The sequence below is a fragment of the Drosophila kikkawai genome, chromosome X (assembly GCF_030179895.1).
Source record: "Drosophila kikkawai strain 14028-0561.14 chromosome X, DkikHiC1v2, whole genome shotgun sequence".
NCBI classification, from domain to species: Eukaryota; Metazoa; Arthropoda; class Insecta; order Diptera; family Drosophilidae; genus Drosophila; species Drosophila kikkawai.
This window is the reverse complement of record NC_091733.1, coordinates 21,378,618-21,405,791: the sequence shown is the minus strand read 5'-3', so window position 1 is coordinate 21,405,791 and position 27,174 is coordinate 21,378,618. Positions and strand designations below refer to the sequence as shown.

Here is a 27,174-nt window from a genome sequence, read left to right as displayed (position 1 = left end):
TATAGCTAAAGTCCGTTTCTATATGCCTGCAATATAACACCTTAAACTACTATTGATCATAAAATATGATCCCTTTTTAGAGAAAATAAATCTGGTATCAAAATAATGCCTGCTATCACTGTTAATATGTTGAATACATGGATAAATTCTTTTTCTATATACCTGGAATATAATAGTTTAGCACAATAATATGCAATGTTAAAATATAAAATTAAGATTTTTCACGGAAAATTAATCTGGTAATGCTTGATTCACTATTAATATATGCTATTAAAGGCTAAATTCCCTTTCTATATACCAGGAATATAACAGTTTAGTACAAAAATATTCAATATTAATCATTATTATTGATTACATCGAAACCCCGATTTTGCCAAGCCAAGTTCAAAAATAAAATACATAAGAGGGGACTGTTTCTTTTTTTGGTTTTTTTACAAAATGTATAAAAAGCATATACATATAAAGTTATATATGTACTCATTGAGGATTATATTGGGGATAAAAAATGTTTCATATACATAATAAAAAAAGAGATTTCACATTTTGGGTTTGCTTTTGTTTGCTTTGTTCCATCCGTTTCTCCATTTACCAATTCCGATAATCCGAAACTTTGCAGCGTGTGCATTAGGAGTTGTGTCAAAATTTCGGATCCGGATTTGGATGGGATCGCATCGGGATCATAAAATACATATCGAGTTAAAAGTAACCTAAATACAGTGACGGTAAACAGACAAAAGACAAAGAAAGGAATCAACATACAATGTAATAGGTATATATATATATAAATCGACTTTGATTCGCTTAACCTAAATAAGAATGGATTATCCATTGCCAATCGCGTCTAAATACAATAGTAGGAATACAGTAGTTATCGTGTGTTTCGCTTTTAGGATTGATATGAAGTGAGAGTTCGAGTTCGAGTTCGCTTTCGCGTTGAAGTTCGAGTGTTTTGATGGAGCAATTGCATTGCCGACACGTTTTGCATACGCGGCAGGTGTTACGTTATGTGAGTGTGTTTGTGTGTATATCTAAATCCTACGAATATATATATGTAAATGTATAAATGTGTGTATATATGGAGAATGCGAAATTAATACAGAGAATACTTAGCGCCCGTCGATTTCACAAATTGAGAGTTGAATTAAAGCGCGATCGCAACCTAAAAAATCTGCGTACAAAATATATATATGTATATGTATATATGCGTGTATATATCTATATATACGATTTTTCTTGTTTTGTTTTGTGTATATAACTATCGATTGCCGCCTCCGTCCCACTCCTCACTGCTGGGCCTGCATGCGCGCCTGCATTTGGGCAAGCATCTCCTGCATGCGTCGCAGCTCGGCCTCCTTCTCCTGCAAAATGCGATCCTTTTCGCCCAGCACCTGCGAGGGTACGCCGCTGTCGCGCTCCTGCTTCACACCGTTCTCCTTGCCCTTGATGCCCTTGGCCAGGCGATCGCTGCGATAGTTCTCGTAGTGCACCTCCTGCGTCACCTCCTGCAGGTCCTGCATGTGGGTACTGGATAAGGATAAATGGCGGATTAGAGACACTCAAGTAGAAAGCCTTCCTCTCCAGCCTTACATAAGCATCGTGCGCAGCTTGATAAAGTCACAGTGATCGGGGTTCTCCACCTCGACCACACCCCACGGATAGAGGCGGCCGCGCACCTTCTTGCCCTTGACCTCAAGCAGCGTGTTGGCGCCGCAGACGGCGAAAGGCACAGCTTCCTTCAGTTGCTTCACCTGCTCCTTGTAGTCCTCATCCTCATCGGAATCACAGTCGGGCAGTGGATAGATCTTGATGCCATGGCTCTCGATCTCCTGCATGATGCGGCACTTGAGGCGAAGGATCTCCTTTTTGGTTAGGCAATCGGCCTTGGCAATAACCGGCACAATGTTGACCTTGGAGTGCAGCTTCTTCATGAACTCCACGTCCAAGGGTTTCAGGCTGCACGGGGAAATAATGCAAGTTAGAATTTTGAATAATGGCTGAGCTACAGGGACAGTACTAACCCATGGCCAAAGGGCGATATAAAGTAGAAGCAGCAGTGAATGCGATTGTCGACAATGTTGCGTCTGTTGAGGCCACTCTCGTCGCGCAGAAAGCGCTCATATTGCTCATCGATGTACTCAAGTATAGCGCCAAAGCTGTTTGAATTATCGATGGCATCGCCGAAACCGGGTGTGTCCACCACCGTAAGTCGCAGCTTGACGCCCCTCTCCTCGATTTCCACCGTTGAGGCCTCCAGTTTCACAGTCTGCTTCTGTTTTTCTGCAAAAACAAAGAGATGGAAATTGTGTTATCGGATGAGACGAGAACCTTGTGACAACGACACTCACCTATGGCATCTGGAATGATTCGTTCGGGATAGAGATCGGTGAGAAAGAGGCTGTTGACCAGCGTGGATTTGCCCAAGCCGGATTCGCCCACCACCATCAGAGTGAACTCGAAGCCCTTCTTCACGGACTTGCGATGCACCTGGTTGGGCAAATTGGCGAAGCCCACATAGCCGGGCGTCTCGATGCTGGAAAACTGAAAGGAGAGGCGGAGAAGAAGGAAGGGTGGATAGTTAGTACGTAGTAAGGCGGAGATTACAGAATAGTTATTGGCTTCCGGTGGATTTATAAGCTTTAAGTGCAGGCGGAGATAAGGGAGCCTCCATGATTTACACTGAACAAATCCTCTGCTATAATCTAAAGAATAATATAATATATTATAATATAAAATTATATTATAAACTCTTCACAACATAGAGAAACAGTGCCTTCTAGCTCAAAGAAAGGTGGCTTCAATTTGTTTTGGGTCTTAGAAAGCTACATACATAGCAGCCATTAATCAAGGTGATTTGCATGCCCGGCACGCGCCTGCCTCTGGAGGAGGTTTCTCTTGGCTTTTGGCCCACAAAGAAAAAACAGAAAACAATTAGCGGCACTGGAAAGTCAGTGTCTTATGTGGGTCACAGGAGATGGGTGATCCAGCCACCGCCAGCGACGCCTCTGCCAGCAAGAAGACAAAGGAGACGGGATGAGCGGCCGACGAAGAATGCCGACGCCGCCGGCATGTGCCTGTGTGCGTGTGAATCACTTGAACTCGAACGGTGCAAAGGAGGTGGGGGGGAGGAATAAGAGAACGAGGAGCGGCTCCGAAATGCCCGACGATACACTTGCTGACCAGCAAATGGGCTTGAAGCTGACAGGATTATTAAATTATCAATAATCAATAATTACTACTCACGCCCTTTGTATCGGCCATTTTAAAATAAAAAACACAGAACAAAACTTCGAAAAATGACGAACAAAATAGCAGTGCAGTGTGACCAAAGCGAATCAATGTTGCAATCGATGCTATGGATACTATCGATGTTCTTAGCACCAATCGATCAAAACATCAATCGACTTCTAGGTGAGATGGTAAAATAATTTATAAAATGTACAAGAACGTGCAAATATGTACTTGTTGAATCAGGCTTTTAGTACAGTGGAAAAACAATCCAACTAAACCACAACTTATCGATCATTTTCCCGATAGCAGCTGTGTTTTCTCCAGCCCTAGCACATGGTGTGCGGTAACATTGCCGGCTTTGCAAAGACTGAAAAAAATGTGTAAATTTTAATAAGAACCAAAAACTGAGAAACTCCCTGGGAGCATGATCCGGACGTTCTCCAACCGCTGGCTGCTTCAGCGGATGGGTGGCACCCCGCCCGCCGCCTGGCTGGTGTCGCGTGCCCGCTTCCTGGCCACCACAAATGCGGTCAAGGCCGAGACGGAATCCAGCACCAAAGACGAACCGTCGCAGGCGGAACTCTTGCACGAGTTCGCCCGAATGCCCGTGGAGCGTATACGCAACTTTAGCATCATAGCCCACGTGGATCATGGAAAGAGCACGCTGGCGGACCGCCTATTGGAGCTAACGGGCGCTATTGCCCGGAATGGGGGCCAAAATCAGGTGCTGGACAGCCTGCAGGTGGAGCGAGAGCGCGGGATTACGGTCAAAGCGCAGACTGCCTCCATTTTCCATCGCCACAAGGGACAGCTGTATCTGCTGAACCTAATCGACACTCCTGGTCACGTGGACTTCTCCAATGAGGTATCTTTAGTATTTTTCTCGCATTTGCGCTTTACTCATTCATACGTATTTGCAGGTCTCCCGCTCGCTGGCCGCCTGCGATGGCGTCGTTCTTCTGGTGGACGCCTGCCACGGCGTCCAGGCCCAGACCGTGGCCAACTATCACCTCGCCAAGCAGCGCCACCTGGCCGTGGTGCCGGTACTCAATAAGATAGACATCAAGCACGCCAATCCCGATCAGGTGTGCCAGGATATGAAGCTTCTGTTCGATATAGATCCTGACCAGGTGCTCCGCGTGTCCGCCAAGCTAGGCACTGGCGTTGCCCAGGTTCTGGAGCGCATTATCGAGGTGGTGCCGCCGCCACAGGTTCAGCGAGAGAGCGACTTTCGAGCCCTGATCTTCGACAGCTGGTTCGACAAGTATCGCGGTGCCCTGAACTTGATTTACGTGTTGAACGGACGCCTGGAACAGAACCAGGACATTCAGTCGCTGGCCACCAAGAAGGTGTATCCGGTAAAGAGCATCTCCGTGCTTCGGCCCGCAGAGTGTTCCGTCCCGGATCTATCCGCCGGCCAGGTCGGTCTGATTGCCTGCAACATGCGCAACAGCAAGGAATCCATTGTGGGCGACACTATACATCTGAAGAACCAAGCTGCCAGCGCAGCAGGAAGCTATCGGCCGCAGCAACCGCTCGTCTTTGCCGGCGTCTTTCCGGCAGATCAATCCAAGCATGTGGCGCTGCGCAGTGCTATCGATAAGATGATACTGAACGACTCGGCGGTGACGGTGAAGGTCGACTCCAGTCCCGCCCTTGGCCAGGGTTGGCGCCTGGGCTTTCTCGGCCTGCTGCACATGGAGGTGTTCTGCCAGCGCCTGGAGCAGGAGCACGGCGCCGAGCCCATCATTACGGCGCCCTCGGTAACATATAGATTGGTGCTGAGCAACCCGAAGATGATACGACAGCAGGGACGCGACACTATGGACATATCGAATGCAGCTCTCTTTCCGGAACCGAACAGCGTCAAGGAGTACTTCGAGCCGCTTGTTCTAGGTACCATTATTACGCCCACGGAGTATGTGGGCCAAGTGATCGGGCTATGCGTGGAGCGACGAGGACTGCAGCAGAGCTCTGTGAACATTGACGAGACGCGAGTGCTGATGAAGTACGTACTGCCGCTGAGCGAGATCATCTTGGACTTTCACGATCGCCTTAAGTCACTCAGCTCGGGATATGCCAGCTTTAGCTACGAGGATCACGGCTACCATCCATCGCATCTGGTGCGTTTGGATATCCACCTGAATGGCAAACCCGTGGAGGAGCTGTGCCGGATTGTCCATGCCTCTAAAGCCGTGGGCGTTGCCCGGCAAATGGTGCTCAAGCTACGCGAACTCATACCCAAGCAGATGGTTCAGATTGCCATCCAGGCATGCGTCGGCAGCAAGGTTCTTGCCCGGGAGACGATCAAGGCCTACCGCAAGGATGTGACTGCCAAGCTCTACGGCGGTGATGTCACTCGCCGGATGAAGCTCCTGAAGCAGCAGGCCGAAGGCAAGAAGAAGATGCGCATGTTCGCCAACATTCGAGTGCCGCACGAGACCTTCATCAACGTCCTGAAGCGTTAGAAGGCGGTCTGCAGATCTCTTGGAGCTTGAAATTGCTGATGTTGAAATGGGTAAGTAAATATACAAAAATAAGGCAAATCTTGATTGGAAACTGTTCTAGGACCTTCTTATTTAACAACTCTGAGTTTTAAACATGGAAAGGACCTACTCCGAGCACACTTTTGATGAAATGCTTCTGAAATATTCGTAGTTCTCGAAGTTTGCTCTAAAGAGAGAGACTATTAAACCGAAATTTTAAATATATTTGTATGAAAACAGCATCTGGGATCCAATAAGAAATATATTTTCATTAGAGACCCCACCAACTTTGTCTCGCTCTAATTTGAAGCTCTAAGATAATCTCCAGGTGGAGAATAGTTGATATTGTCGCTGCAATAGCTAATATTTATTTCAATATTTTATTGTACATTATAAAATTAATTTAAAATGTGTAAAAATAAGAGTTTAGACAAATTTATCAATGTCATAAACATGTATTATTAATGCACTTGAAGTAGTCAGGCTTGGTTGTTTTTGTTTTTTTTTTTTAGTATATTCCCAATGTTAAATGTACATATGTACATATATAGGGGTTTCTTTCTTATCGTTTTGGTGTGGTCCCCGCCCCGTGTTTTTGTCTGCAGTTTCCCTAGTTGTTTGTGCGATAAGTGTTATCATTGTTTGGCTCTCTCAGAGACTGAGACTAGAAGTGTTGCGGCGTCTCATAATTATAGATCTGCGGAAATGGGCGTGGTCTTGGTCCCTGTCCCCTTTTCAAAGTTCATTAACATCGGTTAAGAGGCAGTAAAAACAAGAACTAAACTCTACCTACGATGAAATTATAATTTTTTTTATTTTAATAATGAATGTTTGGTTTAGCAGTCTAAATTGTTATAAAAAGTAGATGTTTTCATTTTTAAGAACCCTAAAAAAAAACTTTTCTCTATACGATTTTTATGGATTCATTAATATTATTTTAGAAATTTTTTACGATTTTTTTCAGTTAGAGCTTTATTATTGTAGTTTCTAATTCATTTTTTTAAACATTAGGAAATGCTTCTTAAATTCGTTAAAAGCATTAAATCAAAATAAATAATATTTTTATTAATTTCATTAAATAAGATTACTTATTTTAGCTCGTAAGTTTTAAATATTAAATTTAAATCAGGTTTAAATATTTTTTTTATTTTAGGGGAAGAAAGTGTATTGAGTTGTCAGTGTCGCTCCATTTCTCCTTCTTTTTTCAATGGGGTTCTTCACTTCACTTAATTTTGGCCTTGACAATGTTTGTTGTTGCTGTTGTTAGAGGGCAAAAGGAAAGCCGCTAGAAAGAAGAAGAGGATGATGAATGAAAAGAAGCAGCGAGAGGCAGACATAAAAAAATCGAATTTCCCTGACCCTGAAAACTGGCACACAAACACAAACAACGATTGCAGATAGAGAGAGCCAGATATAGTGCATAACGGTATCCTCCCGCCTCTGTCACCCCCAAAAAATGGCACACACTGTGAATGTATAGGTGTAGGTTAGGCAGCCCGCGGATGTGTGTGTGCGTGTGTGAGATAGCCAGTTTGCTGGCAAGCTTGTGTCGCTCTCTCGCCGCAAGAAAGAGGCAGAGGAAACGAGAGGAGCAGAGAGCCGAAGAGCCACGAACTGAAGTGAACCTCCAAACCTGAACCGTTTGTCGGCGATGAACGGTGCACGGTGGGCGGTGGGTGGTGGTGTTGTTCATCTCTGGGTCGTTCGCTGGTGTGCGTGACCTTGAAAAACAATAACATTGTTGTTGTGCTTGGGCAAAAATGCAAATTGCAAACAAACCGAATCGGCAACCGTTCGAGCAAAACTGTTAAATGTTGTTATGCAATAAAAAAACAAAACGCACGGCAATCGGTGTGTGGGGTGTCTATGGGGGGGGGGGGGGGGGGGGGGGGGGTGTATATTATATTCACACACACACACAGTCAGACTACAATTTGTTGATCAACTTATTGCAAGGGAAAAGGATAGAAGACCATTCAATAGAAAGACATACAAATAGTTGTTCATATTTTTAAAAGTTCTTTTTAGAAAATATGATTTATTGCGTAAATGTTTACCATTTTACAAATATTTTAAAATTTTGAAGCACAAAAAGATTTAATTTTAGTGTTGTTAACCCCTAATTTCCATATTTTACTGCCTGCTTAATTAGGAATCACACGCAAATGATTATCTATTTTATTTGTTTATCCATTGAATTCGAAGGATTAGACCCTTTTGCTTGCTTTTTACATTTTCGTAAATATTCCCCGAAAGATATCAGCTGCACTCCTCAAAATTCTCCCGTTAACAACACAAATAGAAAACAGCTGAGCGAGCATTGCCAATGAGCTCTGCACGCAGGTGCAAAAGAGACAAGCGCACTTAGCTCTCTCGCTCGGCAATCGGTTATTTTTTTTATTGTTTTTGGAGAGAGACACACAAAGGCGCCTGCAGAAAGAAAAATTAAAAAAAAATACATTTCACTGTACTACGCTTGTTATTGTTATTGTTGTCGTTGCTGCTGCGCCCAATTGAACGTCAGCAGCGACGCAACATCACAGTGGGCTACTTGAAAGTTTTATTGTGCACTGAAAAGAAAGCGTATTAATTAGACAGAACCTGTGTGTTTAAAGGCAACCCGTTTTCATACCGCACATTGACATTTAACTAAATTATTAAATCTTATTTTTAAATAAAATATCCACCCTCTCCCGTTTTGCCCCACTGTGCGAGGCTCCGCCGTCGCCCCATCGTCGTGTCGTTTACGCTGCCACAGTCGCTGCTGACGTCGCCGCCTCTGGCCGCCGCAGAAAAACACAAAAACAGTCAGTTTTCATTCTCATTTGACATCATCAACATTGAAATTTAATTAAACGAGAGCAGATACAATTATTCCTTCGACGGCGGATTTTCAAGTAATTCGCTTTGATTGTTACGATTTAAACGTAGCTTTATTTATGCTCAAGCCCAGTGCAGTGCTTTTCATTAAAGATTTCTGTTTTGTGCGAAAAAATCTTAAGAATAAGCGACGCGCACAAAATAACAAACGTCATCAGCTGTTTGCTGTTTGTGTGCGTATGATTTTGAGAGTGTGTGGGTGTGCTTTATTTGCGGGAGAATTTTTTCCTTAACTTTGTATGTGTACATATATGTTTTTTTTTTCTTGCTTTCCTATTTAATAAATGAAAATCAAATGAGTGCACTTGAAGGTACCTAACCTAGAAAACGGGGACTAAACCTTTGAAGGTTACGGCTGCCAGCCCCTCCTCCTTGCCATCAGCCACCTACCGACCCTTCGCCGTCCTAATATCTTGGCCTTGACCGTGTGCATCTGTGTGCGTGTGCGAGAGCGAGAGAGGTAGCTTGGCAGCCCCACAACAGCGAGAAGAAGCAACGGTAACCAACAGCTGACAGCTGCACTTTACTTTACGTCAAGTGGCAACACTGGCGATCCTCCCCCTCCTGCTTACCAACTCCCCACCCACAAACTATCCAACCCTTGCCAATATCGCAAAAATTAAAAAAAAAAAAATAGAAAGCACAAAACCAACAAAGGCAGTGCGTTGCTCGCACAAACAAAAACGGAACAAGAATAATAAAAGCAACAAGGCGTAATCAAGTTCAAAGCGAACTGTGCGAAAAAGAGAGAAGGCAACGCACTCACTGTCACTCATTCTCTTTCTCCTTCTGCCTCTGTCACTCTTTCTCTCGCTCACACACTCATACACGAGCTTACGCTCAGCTGTACACGTAGCCAGTAGTTGTTTTCGATTTCGTTGTTTTTCCCATTTGTTATTTATTTGTTGTCTCTGTTTTTTGTCAGATAATTGTGCAACAGCAGGCAAAAAACAAGTAGTGTGTTAAATTATTAAAACCCAATCGATCGGAACGAAGAACGTTCCTATAAAACTGTGTGTGTTGGTGTATGTGCAAACTTAAGTGGTGCAAAATCTGGCTTAATCATAGAACCGTAACTTTTATTTTCCGTTGTCTTCTTTTCCCTTGTTTATTTATCTTTGCAAATATTGTTATACTCCCAGTTATTGCAAGTTAAAGAAAGCTTGTAATCGTATGTATGTACGTAAGTCTCTATGTACATATATGTATGTATGTATACATACCTATTTACGGGTCTGAAAGATTTTGCCTTAAATAGCTCACAAAATGTCATAATAATTAAACAAAAAATAATAATAAAAAAAAAAAAAAACAACTCAAGCTTTGATTGTGTGCATCCGTATGTTGTTTAAGAAAACTTTAAGGAGGTAGAAAAGAGAGAGCAACAGCACAAACACACACAGCTGATAGCGCACTGTTTAGCCCTCTCTGTCTCTCTTTCGATCTGCTCAGAAATTTTTGTAAACAACTCAATATCGCGAAACGGGGCTGCCAATTGTTTTTTTTGTCTCCCTCTTTCTCTCTCTTCTCTTCTCTTCGCTTCTGTATCTTGCTTGGCTTTTTCCAGCCACATTGGCAGCCCCGTTCGTTTTCTTGCATTTGTGAAATTCGGCCAATAAACTAAAGAGGAAATATTGTTTTTAAAAGGAAATTTCGTCGCTTTCCCTTCTTTTGCAGCGTATTATGTGTGCGAGGATCGACGTTTGGATGCGTAGAGATAAGCGACAGTGAGAGCAAGACCGAGAGCGATGATCAACGCTGCTGCTGGTCAGCAGGTGACGCCAGCAGGTGCTGCAATTAAATTGCACTTTGCCTGCAACAATAACAACAACAATAGCAACAATTCGAGCAGCAACTACAGTGGCCTTAAAACAATGGAGCACAAAATGAGCGACAACAACAACAATAATAATAATAACAATATCAATAATAGGTGGCAAAAAATCGAGTTAATACGACGACAATTATCAGGTGAAGCTGCTGCTGCTGCTCCCGCTGCCCTCTCCACTCCTGCTCCATCTATTCCGCCGCAGCCAATGGGCTTCTACAAGCCCACCCTAGGCGAGGAGAGCGAGGATCATCTGTCCAAGTCAGTTACATCAGCACCGTCGCCAACATCGGCACCAGCAGCATCAGGAGAATACAGATCGTTGCCAGGACTAGGACCTATCCTGTGGGCAATCAACAGCGAAGCTCGGTTCGAGGATGCTGTGCTATCCTTTCCCGTTTCTGCATATTCGGCAGCGAACGCCTTTCAGGGTGCTTTTAAAGGGATTACGGGAGCTACAGTGGCGGCCACAAAACGGTTCTCGCCAGGAGGTGGCACTGCAAAGGCCACACCCACAGCGACAAGTCTACGGTGGCTGTCGATGCCCGTGCCCAAGGAGAAGCCATCGCTGGCTAAAGCTGCATCAGTTACTATAGCAGCTGGCCAGCCAAAGTCCCCGGGAGGAGCAGCAGCCCGGAGTGCCTTACTTAACCCTCAGCCGCAGCGCACCGAGGACCAAGAAAATGCCTTTCGACGCATCGAAGATGTGCACAACTATGCCAAGCTGCAGGATTGCAGTAGCGACGATGCTGACGACGATGACGATGATGTTGACGAGGAAGAAGAGGAGGAGGAGGAGCAAGAGCAGGAACTAGGCGAGGATGAAGAGGAAGAGGAGGAGGAGGGTGAGGGAGAGGGAGAGGGGATCCAGGTGCAGTTACCTGTGCAGCAAGTGGTAACCCGCATTCGGCGCGAGGACACTGAGGAGCATGTGGACGTGGATGTGGTGACTGTGCCGCCCCAGGAGCAGGAACATAAGTCGCAGCAGCCTCAGCAGCAGCAGGATCAGGCATCGGCGGTCAGCATCCGTCCCGAACATCATGCCCGCCGCCCAATGAACGCGTTTCTCATCTTCTGCAAGCGCCATCGCGCTATTGTCAAGGAGCGTTACAAAACGCTGGAGAATCGGTGGGTTCCTCCGACCTTCAGTGGTGGATCGAGAGACTAAATGTTCTCCGTTCTCTTTTCTGTTTTGCAGAGCCATAACCAAGATACTGGGCGACTGGTGGGCCGCACTCGATGACAAGGAGAAACAGTGTTTCACAGACCTTGCGCAGCAGGTGAGTTCCTCGTAGGTTTTTCTCCCTTGCTTCAATCCCCCAACAAGGTCCAATCCTTTCCAGAACAAGGACGCCTTCTTCAACGCCAATCCCAACTTCAAGTGGTACAAATTGCCGGCTCCGCCGCTGCGAACGCTGGCCACCCGTCCCAGCAATGCGGCAACCGGTGGTACAGTCCTCCATTCCAGCGAGGATCAGTCCCAGCAGGAGGCACATCCGACCACTTCGTCCCAACAACTGCAACTGCAGTGGGCAGGTGGAGAGCGCGGTGCGAGCGGCGTGCCACTGGCCTTGTTGCGACGCAACTACTTTAAACTTGCAGACGAAACGCAAATGGGTGACCTGAGCTCCCTGCTCCAGGTGCAGGTTCAGGTGCCGGAGAAGGATTACGCCCTACAGCAGGTGCTCAGCGAAACGAGCCAGTTTCTATCCGCCCATATGCCGCTTGCTGGCAACAATAAGACCGGAAGCGGCGGCAAGCGCTCCTTACCGGACAGCAACTCTAGTAACTCCAGCGAGGAGGAGGCAGCGGCAGTGGCGGCTGGCTTATCGCCCAGCAAGAAGGCAAAGACATCGCGCTCCTGCAAGGGCAAGATCTATCAGGAACTGGTCAACTCCGGCCAATTGTCGGCCATAGCCAAAAGCAAGAGTAAGGCTCCTCGATCTCCGTCGTCTGCCAATTTGGTGATGCTCGGCGGCGGTGGCAACTTTACGGACATCTCATTGGACGCGGCACCCAATACACCGCCGGTCTCGCCGCCAGAACGACACAACGACGCATGCAGTCCAGTGCATCTAAGAAGTGTGTCCGAGTCGAGCAGCAGTGGCTTCTTTGATTTGGAGGAGAAGATTAAGGAACTGCCGGCGCTAAGTCTTGATGCCTACCTTCAGCGCAAGCGCAGCACCAAAAAGAAGAAGAAGTTTAGCGGCAGCAAGAAACAACGAAACTCGAACAGCACCAGTGGAGTGGGAACGGCAGCGACTCCCGCAGTTCAAGCTGCCGGCAGAGGAGCAGCATCGGTTGCCGCCACCAGCGACCAGGTCCGGATCAAGCAGCAGCAACAGGCCGCTGCCGCTGTGGGCAGTCAGCGACGCAAAGCGCGCAAGGAGAGCATAACGCGACGCGATGTCAGCGCCATTGAGCAGGAGGTAGCCTCCATACTGCCGCTGACCATCAATGGCTGCTACTACTTTGACCAGAGCGATGCGCCCAGGGCGTTAAGCAACAACAATGTCAACGGTAATGCCACCTCTTTATCATCATCGCCGTCGTCGTCATCGTCGCCGCCACTCTCCTCGAACTCCTCATCATCGTCGACATCGCTGTCGCTCTCCTCGCCGGCGGCCTACGACGTGATGACCTCCTCTACCTCAGATCTACTCATTCTGGCCGAAGTGGCCGCCAATCGCACTGAGCTGAACAGCAAGTCCAACTAGCGCCAGCAGCATCACTAACAAAACAACAGCAACACCACACACACACACACCAAGTCGCCACAAGTAACGCTAGATAGTCGCGAAACCCAAAAAATGTACCTATATGTATATAGGTATATATGTATGTTTGCTTACGGTTCAAGTTTAAGGATAGTTGATATTGCTTGGAAGATATGCTCTCTCTACCCTTGGCACTTAATTATTATTGTTTGTTGATTCATTTATGAGTTTCTGATGCAGAAATTCTCCAAAAAGTTGCAGGAATATTACAAATATTTTCGGACTTTCAAAATTGTTAACCAAAAAAGGAAGAGAAGGAGCATATGCATAGCATATCATCTTGTTTCTATCTAAATCGGGATTTTAGGAGTAAGAGAGCGCCTCTAAATTCGATACTTACTTGATCTTCAGACATGGTGTCGGTGGCGACGGGGGGGAAATGGAGAAACAGACAGACAGACAGAGACATTCGTTGATCTACAATTTAGTCAATAATATTATGTAAAAACCAGCGAATCGTTTTTTTTTTTTCCTTGTTGTTATGATGGATAAAGGGGGTCACGTCCTCCTCCTCCTCCATCAATTTCACACACCCACATATACACATATTTTTTTATTTAGATATCTTGTTCTGTTTTTTGTTTTCTTGTTAAGTTTCTCCTTTAAAATCGGGCCCGCGTTCAACAATAACAACCATAGCAGCAACAACAAAAACAACAACAACCGAACGCTCATTAAATGTTAATTATTATTATTATTTCTAATATGTAGTCGTAATTTATTGCTATATTTGTCAAATCGCAAACAATTTGCAAACAAAAATAAATTTATTTTACAATCAAATGCGAACTGGTTATTTCAATATTCTGAATTTCGGTTCATAATTTAATATAAAATAATTACATACTTTAACAAAAAATAACAGGTAAAAGGTAATATTTAATAAACAAGAAAGAAAGCTAGCTTTGGGAAGCCGAAGTTTGTATACCCTTCCAGTTTGCAATTGCAACGAATTCATAATCGGTCAAACAAAATGTATTATAAAATATTAAATAATTTTATATTAATAAGTGTGGATTTTAATGCCAAATCGAAATACAGTTTTTTGGGCCTCTTAAGAACCCTTAAATAAACTCATTTTTTAAATTGATAGTTTCCTATATTTTTATATGATATTTTCTGGACAAATCTAACTTTAAAATTATCAAAACTAAGCCAAAAAATCATCTAATTAAATTCGGAAAGCATATCTAGGCAAGTTTTTATTAAATTAATAAATCTAAATTCTATTTATTTAAAAAACAACATTTTTGACAATTTTAGCGATGTAACCATAAATATATATTATTTAAAGGGTCGAAATGGACTTATTCACCACATAGCAAGTCTTTGTGTGAAATTAAAAAATCCTGCAGGGATATAAAAACTGGATCTAAATATGTAGGGGAGAGTGGGGATAGGCGAACCCCCTTTTTTTATTAACATTATTATGTCTGAACAATTCGACGTAAGGGTCTGCTGCATATAGAAATCTAAAAGAGCCCACATTCCTTGGAATATTAAGTATTATGCAAAAATACCATCTATCCCCGTGGTTCACCTATCCCCACTTTGGTTGTAACGCTTATGTAAGTATACCGTTTTTTTTCGTGTAAATATATTTTAAGAATTGCAATATAGAATTTTTCTGTCTGGAATTTTTCTTTAAGAATAAGAAAGTCGCGGAATGCCGAACCGTTATGGAAAATACCCTAATTGAATTCAAGTTTAAATGCGCTCCAATTGTTATCGATAAATATTGCCATCATGCAACAGCGTTACCAGATGCCGCCAAAGTAAAAAAAAATTCAAATTTGTAGCCGGCAAAGAAGCAAAAGGCAGGCGGGCGATGAAGAGCTGGGGCTAGGGGAGCAGAAGGAGGAGCACGAGACCCACTGATAAAAGCTAGTTTTCCGGGCCAATTGCAACTGGGACAGATAAGCCGCAGGCCTCCAATTGGACGAAGATACAAGATGGCGCCGATTAGATTTTCTTTGCCCAAAATCGATTGTCACCCATTTCGATTCCGATTCGATTTTGCAATTTCGCGATTTCAAGCTATTTCGCCAGACAAATGTTGGCCAAATAAAATCGTTTCGCTTTTTCAACTTTCAGTTGGTTCGCGCATCTCTCGTCGCGCAGCAAAAAATAAAAAACCCTCGACACCGAACAACTAACTAAAAGAATTTAACAAATATTACTTTCTGTGTGTGCGCGTGTGGTGAGGTGAGAAAATGCATAATAAAACAAATAATAAAAAAAAATAAACATCAAAACAGGGTGCCAAGAAACGTTTGTCAAAAACATAAAAAAAAACGACTTAAAAACCCTGTTTTCCCCCTCGAAAAAATTGTGTGAGGAGATCCAATAAATTTACCGCCCCAAAAAACCCCCGGTCCAAGCTCTAATTGTTGTAACTATTTTTTCTCCGATTTAACACTCAGTAAATACTACGTTTTAAGCACGGAGAAGAGCAGAATATTTTAATTGGAGGCCGAGCTAGCGAGAGGTCAATTAAAAAGGTAGGTGTTTTTTTTGGCATAAAAGGATCTCACGACATCAGAGAGGCACGAATAGAAAGAGAGAGGGAGAGTGTGAGAGAGCGGTGTTATATAATAGGTACGGTAAATATTCGCCGCATGGCAACAACAAACAAAATAATAATAAAAAAGAGATTCTGATGAATTTGCAATTTGGTGTCGCTCCGTCTCGGTCTCTCGGGAGACGCTAGAGCGAGACAGACATAATGAACGTAATGAAATCTGTGCAATGAAACCCGCCAAGTTTTGTTTGATTGCAGCTTCTTCGCTCCGCTCGTCTGGCGATTAATTAGCGGGCCGCTAATTAATGGAAGCAGGATTTTGGCGAGGGGTGGGGCGGGAGGCGCAATTAACACCAATTAACGTATTGCCGTCGCATTTCAATTAAATCAAATTAAATCAAAACAAAAGGGCAACCATAAGAAATAGCGCTGGTTGCAAGTCCTATTTCCTTGCTGTGCGTGTGACGTCACAGGCGGCAGCGTTTACAGTTATGTAAACGCGGCGAGAGCCGAGCAGGATTTTCGCAGACTTCGGGTCTCCCTTCGTGGCACATTTCGGGGATTCGCCGCGCCAATTCGCCCCCTTCGCTTCGCCCTAGTTTTCGTTTCGTTTCGTCACATTGTGTTTCGTGCTTTTGCGGCGTACAAAGCGTAATAGCGTAAATAAAACCGAAGAAAATAAAAAAGGCCAGAGAACCTGAAATAAATAAAACCGAGGAAAATAAAAAAGGCCAGAGAACCTGAAGAACAGCAGAAAACGAGCTAAAACAGCAGCAAGAAGGCTGGCTAGAGCATAGCGCAGAAATTGAAATTTGTTTTTAATTGAATATTTTCGGAGGTGTACGTGTGTTTCGTGTTGCTACGTTTTTTGTTTCTGTTTTTTTGCCTTTTTTTTTTTTCTTTCAGCTTCTTGCACGCTCCCGCTCTCTGGTTCCCCTTTTCGCAATTGTTGTATAACATCTGAGCGGGAGAGGAGCGGTGGCGGGAGCAAATAGAGAGAATAAGAGAGGAAGAGCGGGCGAAAAGCTGTAGACAAATCTAGCGAAAATCAGCTGTGATAAATCCGAGATTTTATCGGGATTTGCAGTGCTCTCTACCGAGTGATAATTATTTTTTCTGCCTTTAGTTAATTTATTTTATAAAAAACCAAGCCAAGCCGTAATTGATTTCATTGGATTTCCAAGTATTTTATGTGATTAACGCCAATTTTGTACGCGAATGGGGCAAAATGAGCTGTAGTTAATTGATTATTTGGAAGATTTGTGCTTCTAACTAAAATTTAAAATATTCAAAAATGAAATTTTGTATTCTTTAATTGTAATCTTCTCTTTGCTTCTAGCAGCTGCACCCGAAGTCCTGAAGAGAAAGCGTTCAGAGGCAGCCAGGATCTTGTGTGTTGGGGAAAAATCCGGAGGGCAGAAGGAGCAGCATCCATCCGCAACATTCACAACACCATCAGCCGATAACCGACGAAGCCACACCGCCCAAGAAAGCATCCCATTGTAATGGCTTTACTCCGTTCGCTGAGCGCCCAACGAACAGCCATCAGTTTGGTCTACGGCAAGTCCAACGGATCCGTGGCCGTTGCCGCCTGTCGCAGCTTTCAGCGGGGCAGGCGGAGCGGTTCAGAGGCAGCAGCTCCAGTAGCGGCATCAGCAGTAGTAGCGAGAGGAGGAGATGGGGCCGGCGGCGTTCGCTATCTGCATTCGGGCGACCGTCCCATGCAGGCCTCGACCGTGGTTCAGCCGGAATTGGTGGCTACCAGCGAGTCGGTGAAGCGGACAACTCAGCAAAGGTCACCACCGCCAGCGGGATCGCCGGCTGGATCACCGCAACGTGATCCGCTGGACGTGAGCTTCAACGATCCGATAGCCGCCTTCAAGAGCAAGACCACGTGGGAGCTGATGCGCGCCTATCTGGTCTACATGATCTGTTCCAGCGAGAAGCTAGTCGAGCACAACATGACGGTGAGTTTTCCGCCATTATCCTCTGTATTTGTATGTTACGAGTCCCGGTCCCAGTCCTCTTTGCCCTGTTCTTTCTAAGCTTTTTTTTTCGCCTAACTGAGCGCACTCTCTGCCTCTGTCTCTACATTTCTGCGAATTTTCCACGATTTTTCATTGAGTTCAAGGCCTTTGAAAAGTGAAAGAAAATAAGTTAATTGGGAAGGTATAGGTTCTTAAAAGGAAGCGATTTTGGCCTTAGTTTGAGAGTATTATATTACCCTTTTTTTGTCTCGAAAAGTCTTTAAAGTTGTTCATAGGTTACGTTTGAAATTAATGGAAAACTCTTTGAACTATATATATGTTTTTTTTATATATATTTTTGTATATATTGAATAGTAATTTATAATTTCAGAGTTTTATGATGTTTTCTCTTAAGTTTTTCTTGAAACAGCTGTTCCCATTTCACTATTTATGAATTTATATGCTCTGTCCACGATCTGTTCGTTTTTTTAGCTGCTGGCTTCGAAATTTCCACCTGCTGATTCTCTGACGGCAAAGCATGTCAGGTGCTTGCATTTCCTTCCGCTTTTTGCGGTTACTTCCCAGGTGGTTTCCCTTTACCCCTCTTATTTTCTTTATTTTTTTGATGAATTCACGGCTAATTGACTCGTGTGTTGGTTGTTGCTGTTTTCTGGCAGGTGGCTGCAGTCTCATGATTGAAAGACTGACTGATTGATGGCAGGAAAAAGGGAAACTTGGCCATGCAAATTACAATATACAGCGGGCTAAAGGGGGGGCATGCGAGCTGACCTTGTCGGTGGTTGCCGTGTGCCTCCTAACTCGTGCGTATTTGCTTAAAGACCACAAACCATATAGTATAGCCATAGGTATAGTATAGTATACTAGATCATTATATAGTCAGGCCCCCAAAGTAGCGCCAATCAAAATGCGGGGCTGTATTATAGTTGGGGAAACCCCGCTCTTCGCTCTCTTTCCCACTCACTCGCTCAATTGAATTACGTCGGCGTTGTTATCGCATTACAATCGTTTTGATTGCTTATCGATTACTCAAAGTGCATGCGTCGGTCTCCGTTTTTATGGATATTTTTTTTTCTTGGCTCCATGCTCAATTTGTATAAATGGATAAATGGTTGTCGTTTGGGGAGTTATATTCCACACAGCTACCTGAGAACCGAGAACCGAGAACAGAGACCCGAGACATCACATGTGGCATTAGTCAGCCGCTATTTGCCATGCTACACAGCACAAAATATATATCAATTTTGTATAGAAATTCAAGGAAATGGGTTTTTGATTATAGGAGACCATTACAAAATATATTCAAAGAAGTTCAATTGGAAGAACGGTTATACCTTAGTATTTTTTTGTTTGTTTAATATTACAAAAGGAATACACATTATAGGAATTTATAAAGAAAATTAAATTAAATTCTCTCACAAAGGTACATCTTATTAATTTAAAAAAAAAAAAAAAAAAAAAAATTAAAAACAATTTAAAAATATTTTAAGGAAATTGGATTAAAAGAATTGTCTGAAAATTTAAACAGATTATAAAAAAATAAACAAATTAATTAAGCAAAATTATAAAGCAATTCAGAGGTGCAAAAAGAATAATTCCATTTTTAAAAATACTCAGATAATTTAAAAACTCTAAAAAAAAACACCTTTGTGCTAAGTGTATTTTATGGTTTTTTAGTTGCTTTTTTTCGCTAGTTCTATTTACAGTATCGCGTCGATTGCTTTTGGCGACCGGCAAGGGTCTCGTGATGTGAGAAAATGGGCATTAATGTGTGTGTGTATGTGTGAGAGAGTGGGGTGGAGAAAAGAGGGGGTGGTAAAAAGAAGAAGCGGGCTATGATGATAATCGCGAATGAGTGGCAGTTGCCAATTGTGCCAGGTTTTTGGGGCCAGAGCTCAACGGCAAACACCTGTCCTCAGTGCGATTACTTTGCTCAAATTCTCGAATTGTTTGCCAAAAGCAAAAAGCAGCTGTAGACGAAAAAAAACCGAAAAACTGAAGAGAAATAGAATGCGAAACGCGAATGTATTTTATGTAACCAGTTTTGCTTGATGTCGTTGTCTTTATATAAATATATAAAGATATATATATATATATTTGGCTGCCCAGCTTTGTACTCAATTAATTACTTTGATGCTGTTGGCTGTCAGCGAAACCGGTTCCTCGGTTCCTCCTCCCCTGTGCCATTCATCTGACGGCTCCCGCACCGGAGACGGAGTTGACCACACGTGCCCGGAGTGGATGAGGAGCAACAGCAATTGCCTGAATAAAAGGGCAATGCCTTGGTTTTTTTACTTTTGCCTTTTCCTGGAATCTTCCGGTTCTCTTAATGTCTGTTAAATATACAGGAAGAAACTGAATTTCAGTTTGATTTTCTTATTTTTTCATTCTTAAGGACAGGTGTTTGAGTTAGTTTTGGTTTTTGGTCTCGCATTTCCTTAAGATTTTCTTTGCTTAATGGAAGAAATTAAAAAAAAAAACATTTATTGAGACCATGGAAATGTAATAATCAAAACTAAGATGATATTTGAGCCATGGCTCTCTTACTCGATTCCTTTTACCTTCTCCGCTGGCTCGGGTTTATTTTGGTTTGGACTTTTGTTCGGGTTGATGGACTCCGCTTGGCCCTGATTTGGAAAACAAGTGCTGAAATAATAAAATAACAAATATTTTAGCCCCCGCAAGTAGAGCATATTTGTCGCATTTTCATAGCATTTTTCCTCCTTGCTGCTTCCGCTGCTTACCAATATAATTTGGACTTTGGCAGCAGCCAACGCCTGCTTGGCCTTGACTCGTTCACGTTTTTTGTATAGATTTTTTTTGTTTTTTTTTTTTTTTTGTTTTTGGCCAAATTCCAAAATGATTTATTTGGGTTCGGAATCGGAAACCAGGCAAAAGAAAAAAACCCGCAGAAATGCAGGAGAGACAGAGAGGGAAATTCAGCTATTACCAATGTATCTTTCTGTGCTTTCCTTTTCACCCTATACGCCTCCTTTTCTCTTTTATTATCTTTAAAAAATAATACTTAAAAAAAAAACAACAAATATGCAAATAACAAAATAAATTAAAATAATTTCAAATTCAATTCAATATTCAATTTTGCCGCCAAATAAAAAAACACGACAAAAACTGCAATAACTATATGTATTACAATAACAAAAAAAAAAAAAAAAAAATTCTTAAAACTAAAAAAAAAAACGCATAAAAACGATCAAAACAAACGAAAATTTCGCAGCTTATGAAATGGTCAAAGCAAGTATTGGGTCAACGGTTATTTACAGCATTGATGAAGGCGACCTTCTATGGCCACTTCGTCGCCGGCGAGGATCAGATCAAGATCATACCCACATTGGAAAGGTAATTGCCCAACACGACACTCCCACTCACTTATCGCCTTTTCTTTTCTTTTCTTTTTTCCTTTTTTTGTTTCTTTTATCTTGTATCTTTTACTTTCTTTTGCTTTCCGCCGCTCGTTTGGTTTTGTGTTTACTTCACGTTTTCATTTTGCGATTTGCGAAATGGTTATGCGAAACCCGCTTAAAATGCCCACACTTGTATGTAACGGAAATCCTATAAAAAATAAATATTAAAACCACACGATAACTATCGACAAAACGCCAATTGCCGTCTACCGATTACCAACAACCGATTGCCGATAAACAGCTACTGAAACTGGCTCGCAGCCTGCTCGGCCAGAAACTCTTCGTCCTGCTAATGAAGTCCAGCTTCTACGGACACTTTGTGGCCGGCGAGAATCGGCACACCATCGTGCCCGCCCTAGAGAGGTTAACCCACCTCCCCACCTTCTACTCCTATGCACAGCAACCCCAATTCCCTGCTGCATCCCCCTAATACACCAATATATCCGATAACACATGGCTCTACATTTGTAGTCAGAATATAGTAGATACATTATTTGTGCCGATTAAAAGTGCTAAATGCCATTAACTTTATTAAGACGATAATGTTTTATGTCTTTGTTATTACAAATTCTTGTTATTGGTTGTATCAGTAAAGTAAATATTCATCCAGGGGTGCCATAAAAAAGTTCAATATTAAACTAATATAATAGTTAATTCTTTACCATTTAAGGGAGCTTTAGATCTTGTTTAGCTTTTTAAGCATTTTTATAGCATACTTTTACGTGCAATTAAAATAGATTTATAATGCATCGATTATAATCGATCAAAATCGAACAAAATAAAGCATTTTAATTATATATGGATTTACATTAGAGTTGGAAATAAATTAATTTTCAGTGAATCGATTTTTTCTGAGAAGTTCTAAAAATAAATCGATTAAAATCGTTAATTGAAATACCCGATAATTGATTTTTTCACAAGTTTACTCATGTATAGACAAATTCAAGTAAAAAGTTCAACATTTTAAATGTATTACATTTAATTATAATAAATTCTATAACTTTTTCGATTAAATCGATTAATTAAAACAAGAAGTTTAATCAATTATCGAATCGATTTTACTTCCAGCTCTATTATTTATGCTACTTTCTGACTGCTTTTGTATAGCTCACTAATTGCTTTAGTAATTGATTCCAAGTTTTGTCAAAGGACACCCTAAGCCCGCCAGCATGTGTATGATCTAAGTACCTGAACAATCCGATCAAAAACAAAACCCACCCACAATCAGACAATCGGAGATATCTGTATCCCAGCTGCACTCGAAATTAATAGTCCCACTCGAAAGGCTAACAAAAACATATTCGAAATTCTTTTTATTTTACTAATACTTTTGTGTGTGCGTGTACTGAGAGTCCTGCTGGAGGCCTGCGCTAATGAGAAATTCAAATATTTACAGACTACGATCGTTCGGTGTCAAGCCGATCCTTGACTATTCCGTTGAGGAGGATATCTCCCAGGAGGAGGCCGAGAAGCGTGAAGTTGAGTGAGTTTTATTGTTTACATCAAGTGGTTTGAGAGTTTTGCTAGTAATTTTTTTTTACCCTCGTTAGATCTTCCGTTTCGAGTGCGATCGATAATAAGGATAACAAGGAGGAGGACAGCATGCCGCAGTATCATGTGGACAAGTCCTTTGCCGATCGCCGCTACAAGGTGAGCAGTGCTCGCACCTACTTCTATCTCAACGAGGCCACCTGCGAGCGCAACATGGAGATTTTCATCAAGTGTCTGGAGGCCGTGTCGGGTATGTCCTGCGAGTGTTGTCCTTGCTACATCCTCAACTCTTCCCACAGTGTTGTTTCCTCACTTTCCTATATATTTCCTTGTGTATACATATATCAATTAATTACAGCATGCCCAACGTTTCACTGTTTTTTGTTTTTTTTTTTGTTTGTTTGTTTATGTAAAATGCATTTGTTGTTGTTTTTTAATGCAGCTTAAAATATTATAATAAAAGTAAAATAATCAGAAATAACCAGATGAGATTTGAAATTTCAATCAAATTATAATTTCAAGTTAAAAAAAATACATTAGGAATCGAATATTGACTTTAGCTTTCTTACAGGAATTTAAATTGAAATTATTTGTTGGTAAAAATATAAAAAATAATCTATATAACATATATTTTAATGGTGTAAAAGAGTGTTTGCTACATATTCATACCCTTGCAGGGTATTATAATTTTAGTCAGAAGTTTGCAATGCAGTGAAGATATATGATTGTATATACATATATATTCAGCAGAGTCGATTTAGCCATGTCCGTTTGTTATGATAAATAGGAATTTTTATATTAAAAGGGATAAAACTATGTAGTACCCAGGAGCTGTGAAAGGCATGCAGAGTTCAATGGCCTGATCTGATCCCTGCTAGACGTTCTCCCTTACACACTCTTCCCCTCTCTATCTCTCGCTACCTGAAGCCACACTTTTAATTAATTGAGTTATTAATAAATTCTTTCTTCTGCCCCGCTATCCCGATATCAAAATCGAAATGAAAACCGCAAATATCCCAAAAACAAATGGCATGAAATCCATATGAAACCGAAAACCTCGAATTGAAATCCCATACACAAAAAATAAAACCCAATCAAAAATGAAATATATATTTGAATTGAAAAAGTCGACGATCAGAAAGTGCCCCGTGCTGTGGCCACGGGTAAGCCGAGTAACCAAAAAATACGACAACCACACACACACAATTATAAAATAAACATATATCCAAATATTTAATTGATGGCCATAATCTGCTTCAGAGCAAGAAGTTTCCCATTTTGGTCAAGTTAGTGTGTGTTGTAGCTAGCTCTTCCCAGCAGACAAACAGCGGACTTAGTGCGGATGGGTCCGAAAATGTCCGCTAAAAATGTTAAAGACGGACAAAGATTCTGATATTCCGCATTAGTTTCGCTAAATGCTCAAAAACGGACGGGCAAACGGATGAATACCGGACGTGTATCGCGAATTCTCAGGATTATACCCGATAATGATATCGTAAAAGGTCCGCAATCGAAATCTTATTCGGATTCCGGAAATGATAGATTTTGCTGCCACAAACCCCAGGACAGGTAATTTACTGTCTTATCGTTCTTGAGCCTAAAATCGGACGTTTTGTACGCCTAAGATCCGTAAAACTTCCGTTTTAAATATTTTTTTACGAAGTTTTTGTCTGCTGGGTTGTTGTCGTCATCGTAGTCTGTGTGTGTATCTGTATCTGTATCTGTATCTTGATCTATATCCGCCCTGCAGTACCAGAATTCCTTAAGGAATATATCCCGAAGTTATTCCTGGCGAAATCCTCAAGAATTCCCAAGAAACTTCCTAGAGAACTCTGCAGGAATTACCTAAGGATTTCCTTAGGAACTTTGAATTCCCGACTTCATGGTCAAGCTCTGAACAAATTCCTTCCGAAAATCTATGGGAATTTCTTCCGAAATGGCTTCAATTCTCGGGAATTTCTGATACTGAAGGCTTGATCTGTATCCGTAATTGTAACCTTATACCTGTGTCGTCTATCTAACTGTTCCTAGTAATATCCATATTTGTAGTGTAAGCTAGTTCCTTATTATTTAGTTGCATGTGTCCTTACCACCCGTAGAAACCGCTTTTGATCTCCTCTTGCCCTGAGACCGCCTCTCTCATTCATCACAATCTCTCTCTCTTTTTCCAATGCTTTTCCATTTCCAAAAAACCGATTGGAAAAATGTACCACAGGCGCCACCTTTGGAACTGGCATTACGGCCATCAAACTCACCGCCCTCGGCCGTCCACAATTGCTGGTGAGTTTAAGAAAAAACTTCAGAGTATTTGTGCCTAAAATTCACACTTAAAAAACCTTAAAAATTCTACATTACATTTTTATAATAAAAAATAAGCTATCAATTTCCTGTTTTTAATAAGTTTCCGCCCTCTTTTTGTAGCTGCAACTGTCCGAGGTTATTATGCGCACACGGAAGTACATGGAGGCAATGGTCGGCGGCGAGGGCAATGTGTTGACCCACCACAAGACCATCAAGGATTTGGAAAAGTATTATGCCTCGTTGGGTGACAATAAGAATGTGAAGGATTTCTTAAAGAATGTGACATCCGACAAGGAAGGGTGAGTTCTTGACTAAACCTCTACGATTTCCGCCTCATCTAATCATCTATCCCTCTTCCATGACAGTATCCTGCATCTGTTCCCCTGGTCGGGCATCGTGGACGAGGACTCGCAGCTGAGCGACACCTTCCGTGTGCCCGATCCCCAGACCGGCCAGATGCGTCGACTGATCTCACAAATACCGCCCAAAGAGGAGGAGATGTTCAGGAACATGATCCGTCGCCTCAACACGATTGTCAAGGTATATGAAATCGCTAGCGATGCGCTTAGTCTTTGAATCCCATCTGACTTGGCCTTCTTTTTGTCTCTCGCCAGGCTGCTGCCGATCTGGATGTTCGCATCATGGTAGATGCTGAGCAAACATACTTCCAGCCGGCCATTTCACGCATCACGCTGGAAATGATGCGGAAATACAACAAGGACAAGGCCATCGTCTTCAACACGTACCAGTGCTATCTGCGTGAAGCGTTCCGTGAGGTCAACACCGATATGGAGCAGGCAAAGCGACAGAATTTCTATTTCGGTGCCAAGCTGGTTCGCGGCGCCTACATGGATCAGGAGCGAGCACGTGCGCAGGCGCTAGGCTATCCCGATCCGGTGAATCCCACGTTTGAGGCCACCACGGCTATGTACCACAAGACGCTCTCCGAGTGCTTGCGACGAATCAAGGTGGGTTTTGTCTTTCAAAATTGTCATTTCCAAATCAAAATTCATGCTGTTTCCCTTTTTGGTATTTTCCAGCTGATGAAGGACTCGTCTGAGGATGCCAGAAAGATTGGCATTATGGTGGCCTCGCACAACGAAGACACCGTGCGCTTTGCCATTCAGCAGATGAAGGAGATTGGCATTTCGCCGGAGGACAAGGTCATTTGCTTTGGCCAACTGCTGGGCATGTGCGACTACATCACCTTCCCGCTGGGTATGATGATTGATGATTGATGATCCCCTTGGCTATGATGATGATCCCTAATCCTTTTTCTTGCAGGTCAAGCTGGCTACTCGGCGTACAAGTACATACCGTACGGTCCCGTGGAGGAGGTCCTGCCGTACTTGTCGCGCCGCGCCCAGGAGAACAAGGGTGTGCTCAAGAAGATCAAGAAGGAGAAGCGACTGCTCATGTCAGAGATCCGGCGCCGTCTCATACGCGGCCAGTGGTTCTACAAGCCCAAGGGCAACTATGTGCCCATCTAAGAAGCCTGCCTGGCGGCGCCTCTGCTCGGAACCGAAATCGGAGAGGGTATCGCCAACTCACCCAGTCACATACGCATCCTCCGGCCCTAAAACACACACACACAAAGCGCAAGGAGAAGAACATTGTTATGTGTGCTTTGTGGTCATTTTTCAACTATTTTACGAAATTCGCGTTTATATATATATATATCTATATATGAAGACTTGTGATCCGGCAAGCGAGATTATCGATCATCAGCGGCAGGATCTTCAACATAAAAACAAAACAACATTCAAAATCGATTCAATTAACTGAGAAGACGACGCGCCGGTCATTTTTTAATGAAAATATGTACATTTTTACGTCTTGTTGCAAACAATAATCTATAAAACGAGTTCTCTTTGTATGTGTGTTAAAAAGAAAAAGAAAAACTAAAAACTAAAAAAAAAAAAAAACAAGAAAAAGAGCAAAACTATGTGGAAAGGAGGCCATCGGAAACGGAGAGAGGAGTATTGAAAAAAGGTATTGAGAATTGTGTAGCGAGCCTCTTTTTTTGTAGTAAAAGCATAAATTGATATATATAAATACATATATAATGAGAGCAAAAATCGTTTATAGATCTATATATGTATATCAGGGATCGTAAATAATGATTATGATTATTATCACCCACTTGGAAAAGCCGCACAAAAATACGAATTATACCAATCGGCCACAATTTGGATGCTCTTTCAAGATAGTCAATGATTGCTGATTACGTGCCCTGATATATGATATATACATAT

General features: G+C 42.5%; 4 protein-coding genes across 14 annotated transcripts; 3 read left to right on the top strand and 1 right to left on the bottom strand.

Moving 5' to 3' along the window:
- Positions 1-400: 400 nt before the first annotated feature.
- Septin1 (Septin 1) lies at positions 401-3,362 on the bottom strand. Its single transcript, XM_017174487.3, has 5 exons — positions 3,241-3,362; positions 2,346-2,538; positions 2,019-2,277; positions 1,588-1,953; positions 401-1,524 (listed from the first exon to the last, which is right to left on the bottom strand). Exons 1-5 carry the CDS (start codon positions 3,256-3,258, stop codon positions 1,284-1,286), a joined length of 1,077 nt encoding a protein of 358 aa, XP_017029976.1. The 5' UTR covers positions 3,259-3,362; the 3' UTR covers positions 401-1,283.
- Positions 3,363-3,534: 172 nt separating this feature from the next.
- waw (Translation factor waclaw) lies at positions 3,535-5,696 on the top strand. Its single transcript, XM_017174486.3, has 2 exons — positions 3,535-4,093; positions 4,149-5,696. The coding sequence occupies exons 1-2, from the start codon at positions 3,653-3,655 to the stop codon at positions 5,694-5,696; spliced, it is 1,989 nt and encodes a 662-aa protein (XP_017029975.1). The 5' UTR covers positions 3,535-3,652.
- Positions 5,697-10,342: 4,646 nt separating this feature from the next.
- On the top strand, positions 10,343-13,982 carry bbx (bobby sox). Its single transcript, XM_017174485.2, has 3 exons — positions 10,343-11,550; positions 11,621-11,702; positions 11,766-13,982. The coding sequence occupies exons 1-3, from the start codon at positions 10,343-10,345 to the stop codon at positions 13,137-13,139; spliced, it is 2,664 nt and encodes an 887-aa protein (XP_017029974.1). The 3' UTR covers positions 13,140-13,982.
- A 1,274-nt stretch (positions 13,983-15,256) lies between these two features.
- Positions 15,257-26,873, top strand: slgA (proline dehydrogenase slgA). Of its 11 annotated transcripts, none has more exons than XM_017174499.3 (13): positions 15,257-15,404; positions 15,623-15,700; positions 17,060-17,687; positions 21,369-21,490; positions 22,524-22,610; positions 22,678-22,868; positions 23,746-23,781; positions 24,834-24,898; positions 25,040-25,218; positions 25,285-25,459; positions 25,534-25,887; positions 25,960-26,137; positions 26,204-26,873. In XM_017174499.3, the coding sequence occupies exons 3-13, from the start codon at positions 17,226-17,228 to the stop codon at positions 26,407-26,409; spliced, it is 2,055 nt and encodes a 684-aa protein (XP_017029988.1). In that variant the 5' UTR covers positions 15,257-15,404; positions 15,623-15,700; positions 17,060-17,225; the 3' UTR covers positions 26,410-26,873. The 11 variants fall into 11 exon arrangements, with proteins under 11 accessions (XP_017029988.1, XP_017029983.1, XP_017029981.1 ...); XM_017174494.3 differs by lacking the exon at positions 21,369-21,490 and adding an exon at positions 20,941-21,062 and having other exon boundaries at positions 15,258-15,404; positions 17,063-17,687; XM_017174492.3 differs by lacking the exon at positions 21,369-21,490 and adding an exon at positions 20,941-21,062 and having other exon boundaries at positions 15,258-15,404.
- Positions 26,874-27,174: the final 301 nt, after the last annotated feature.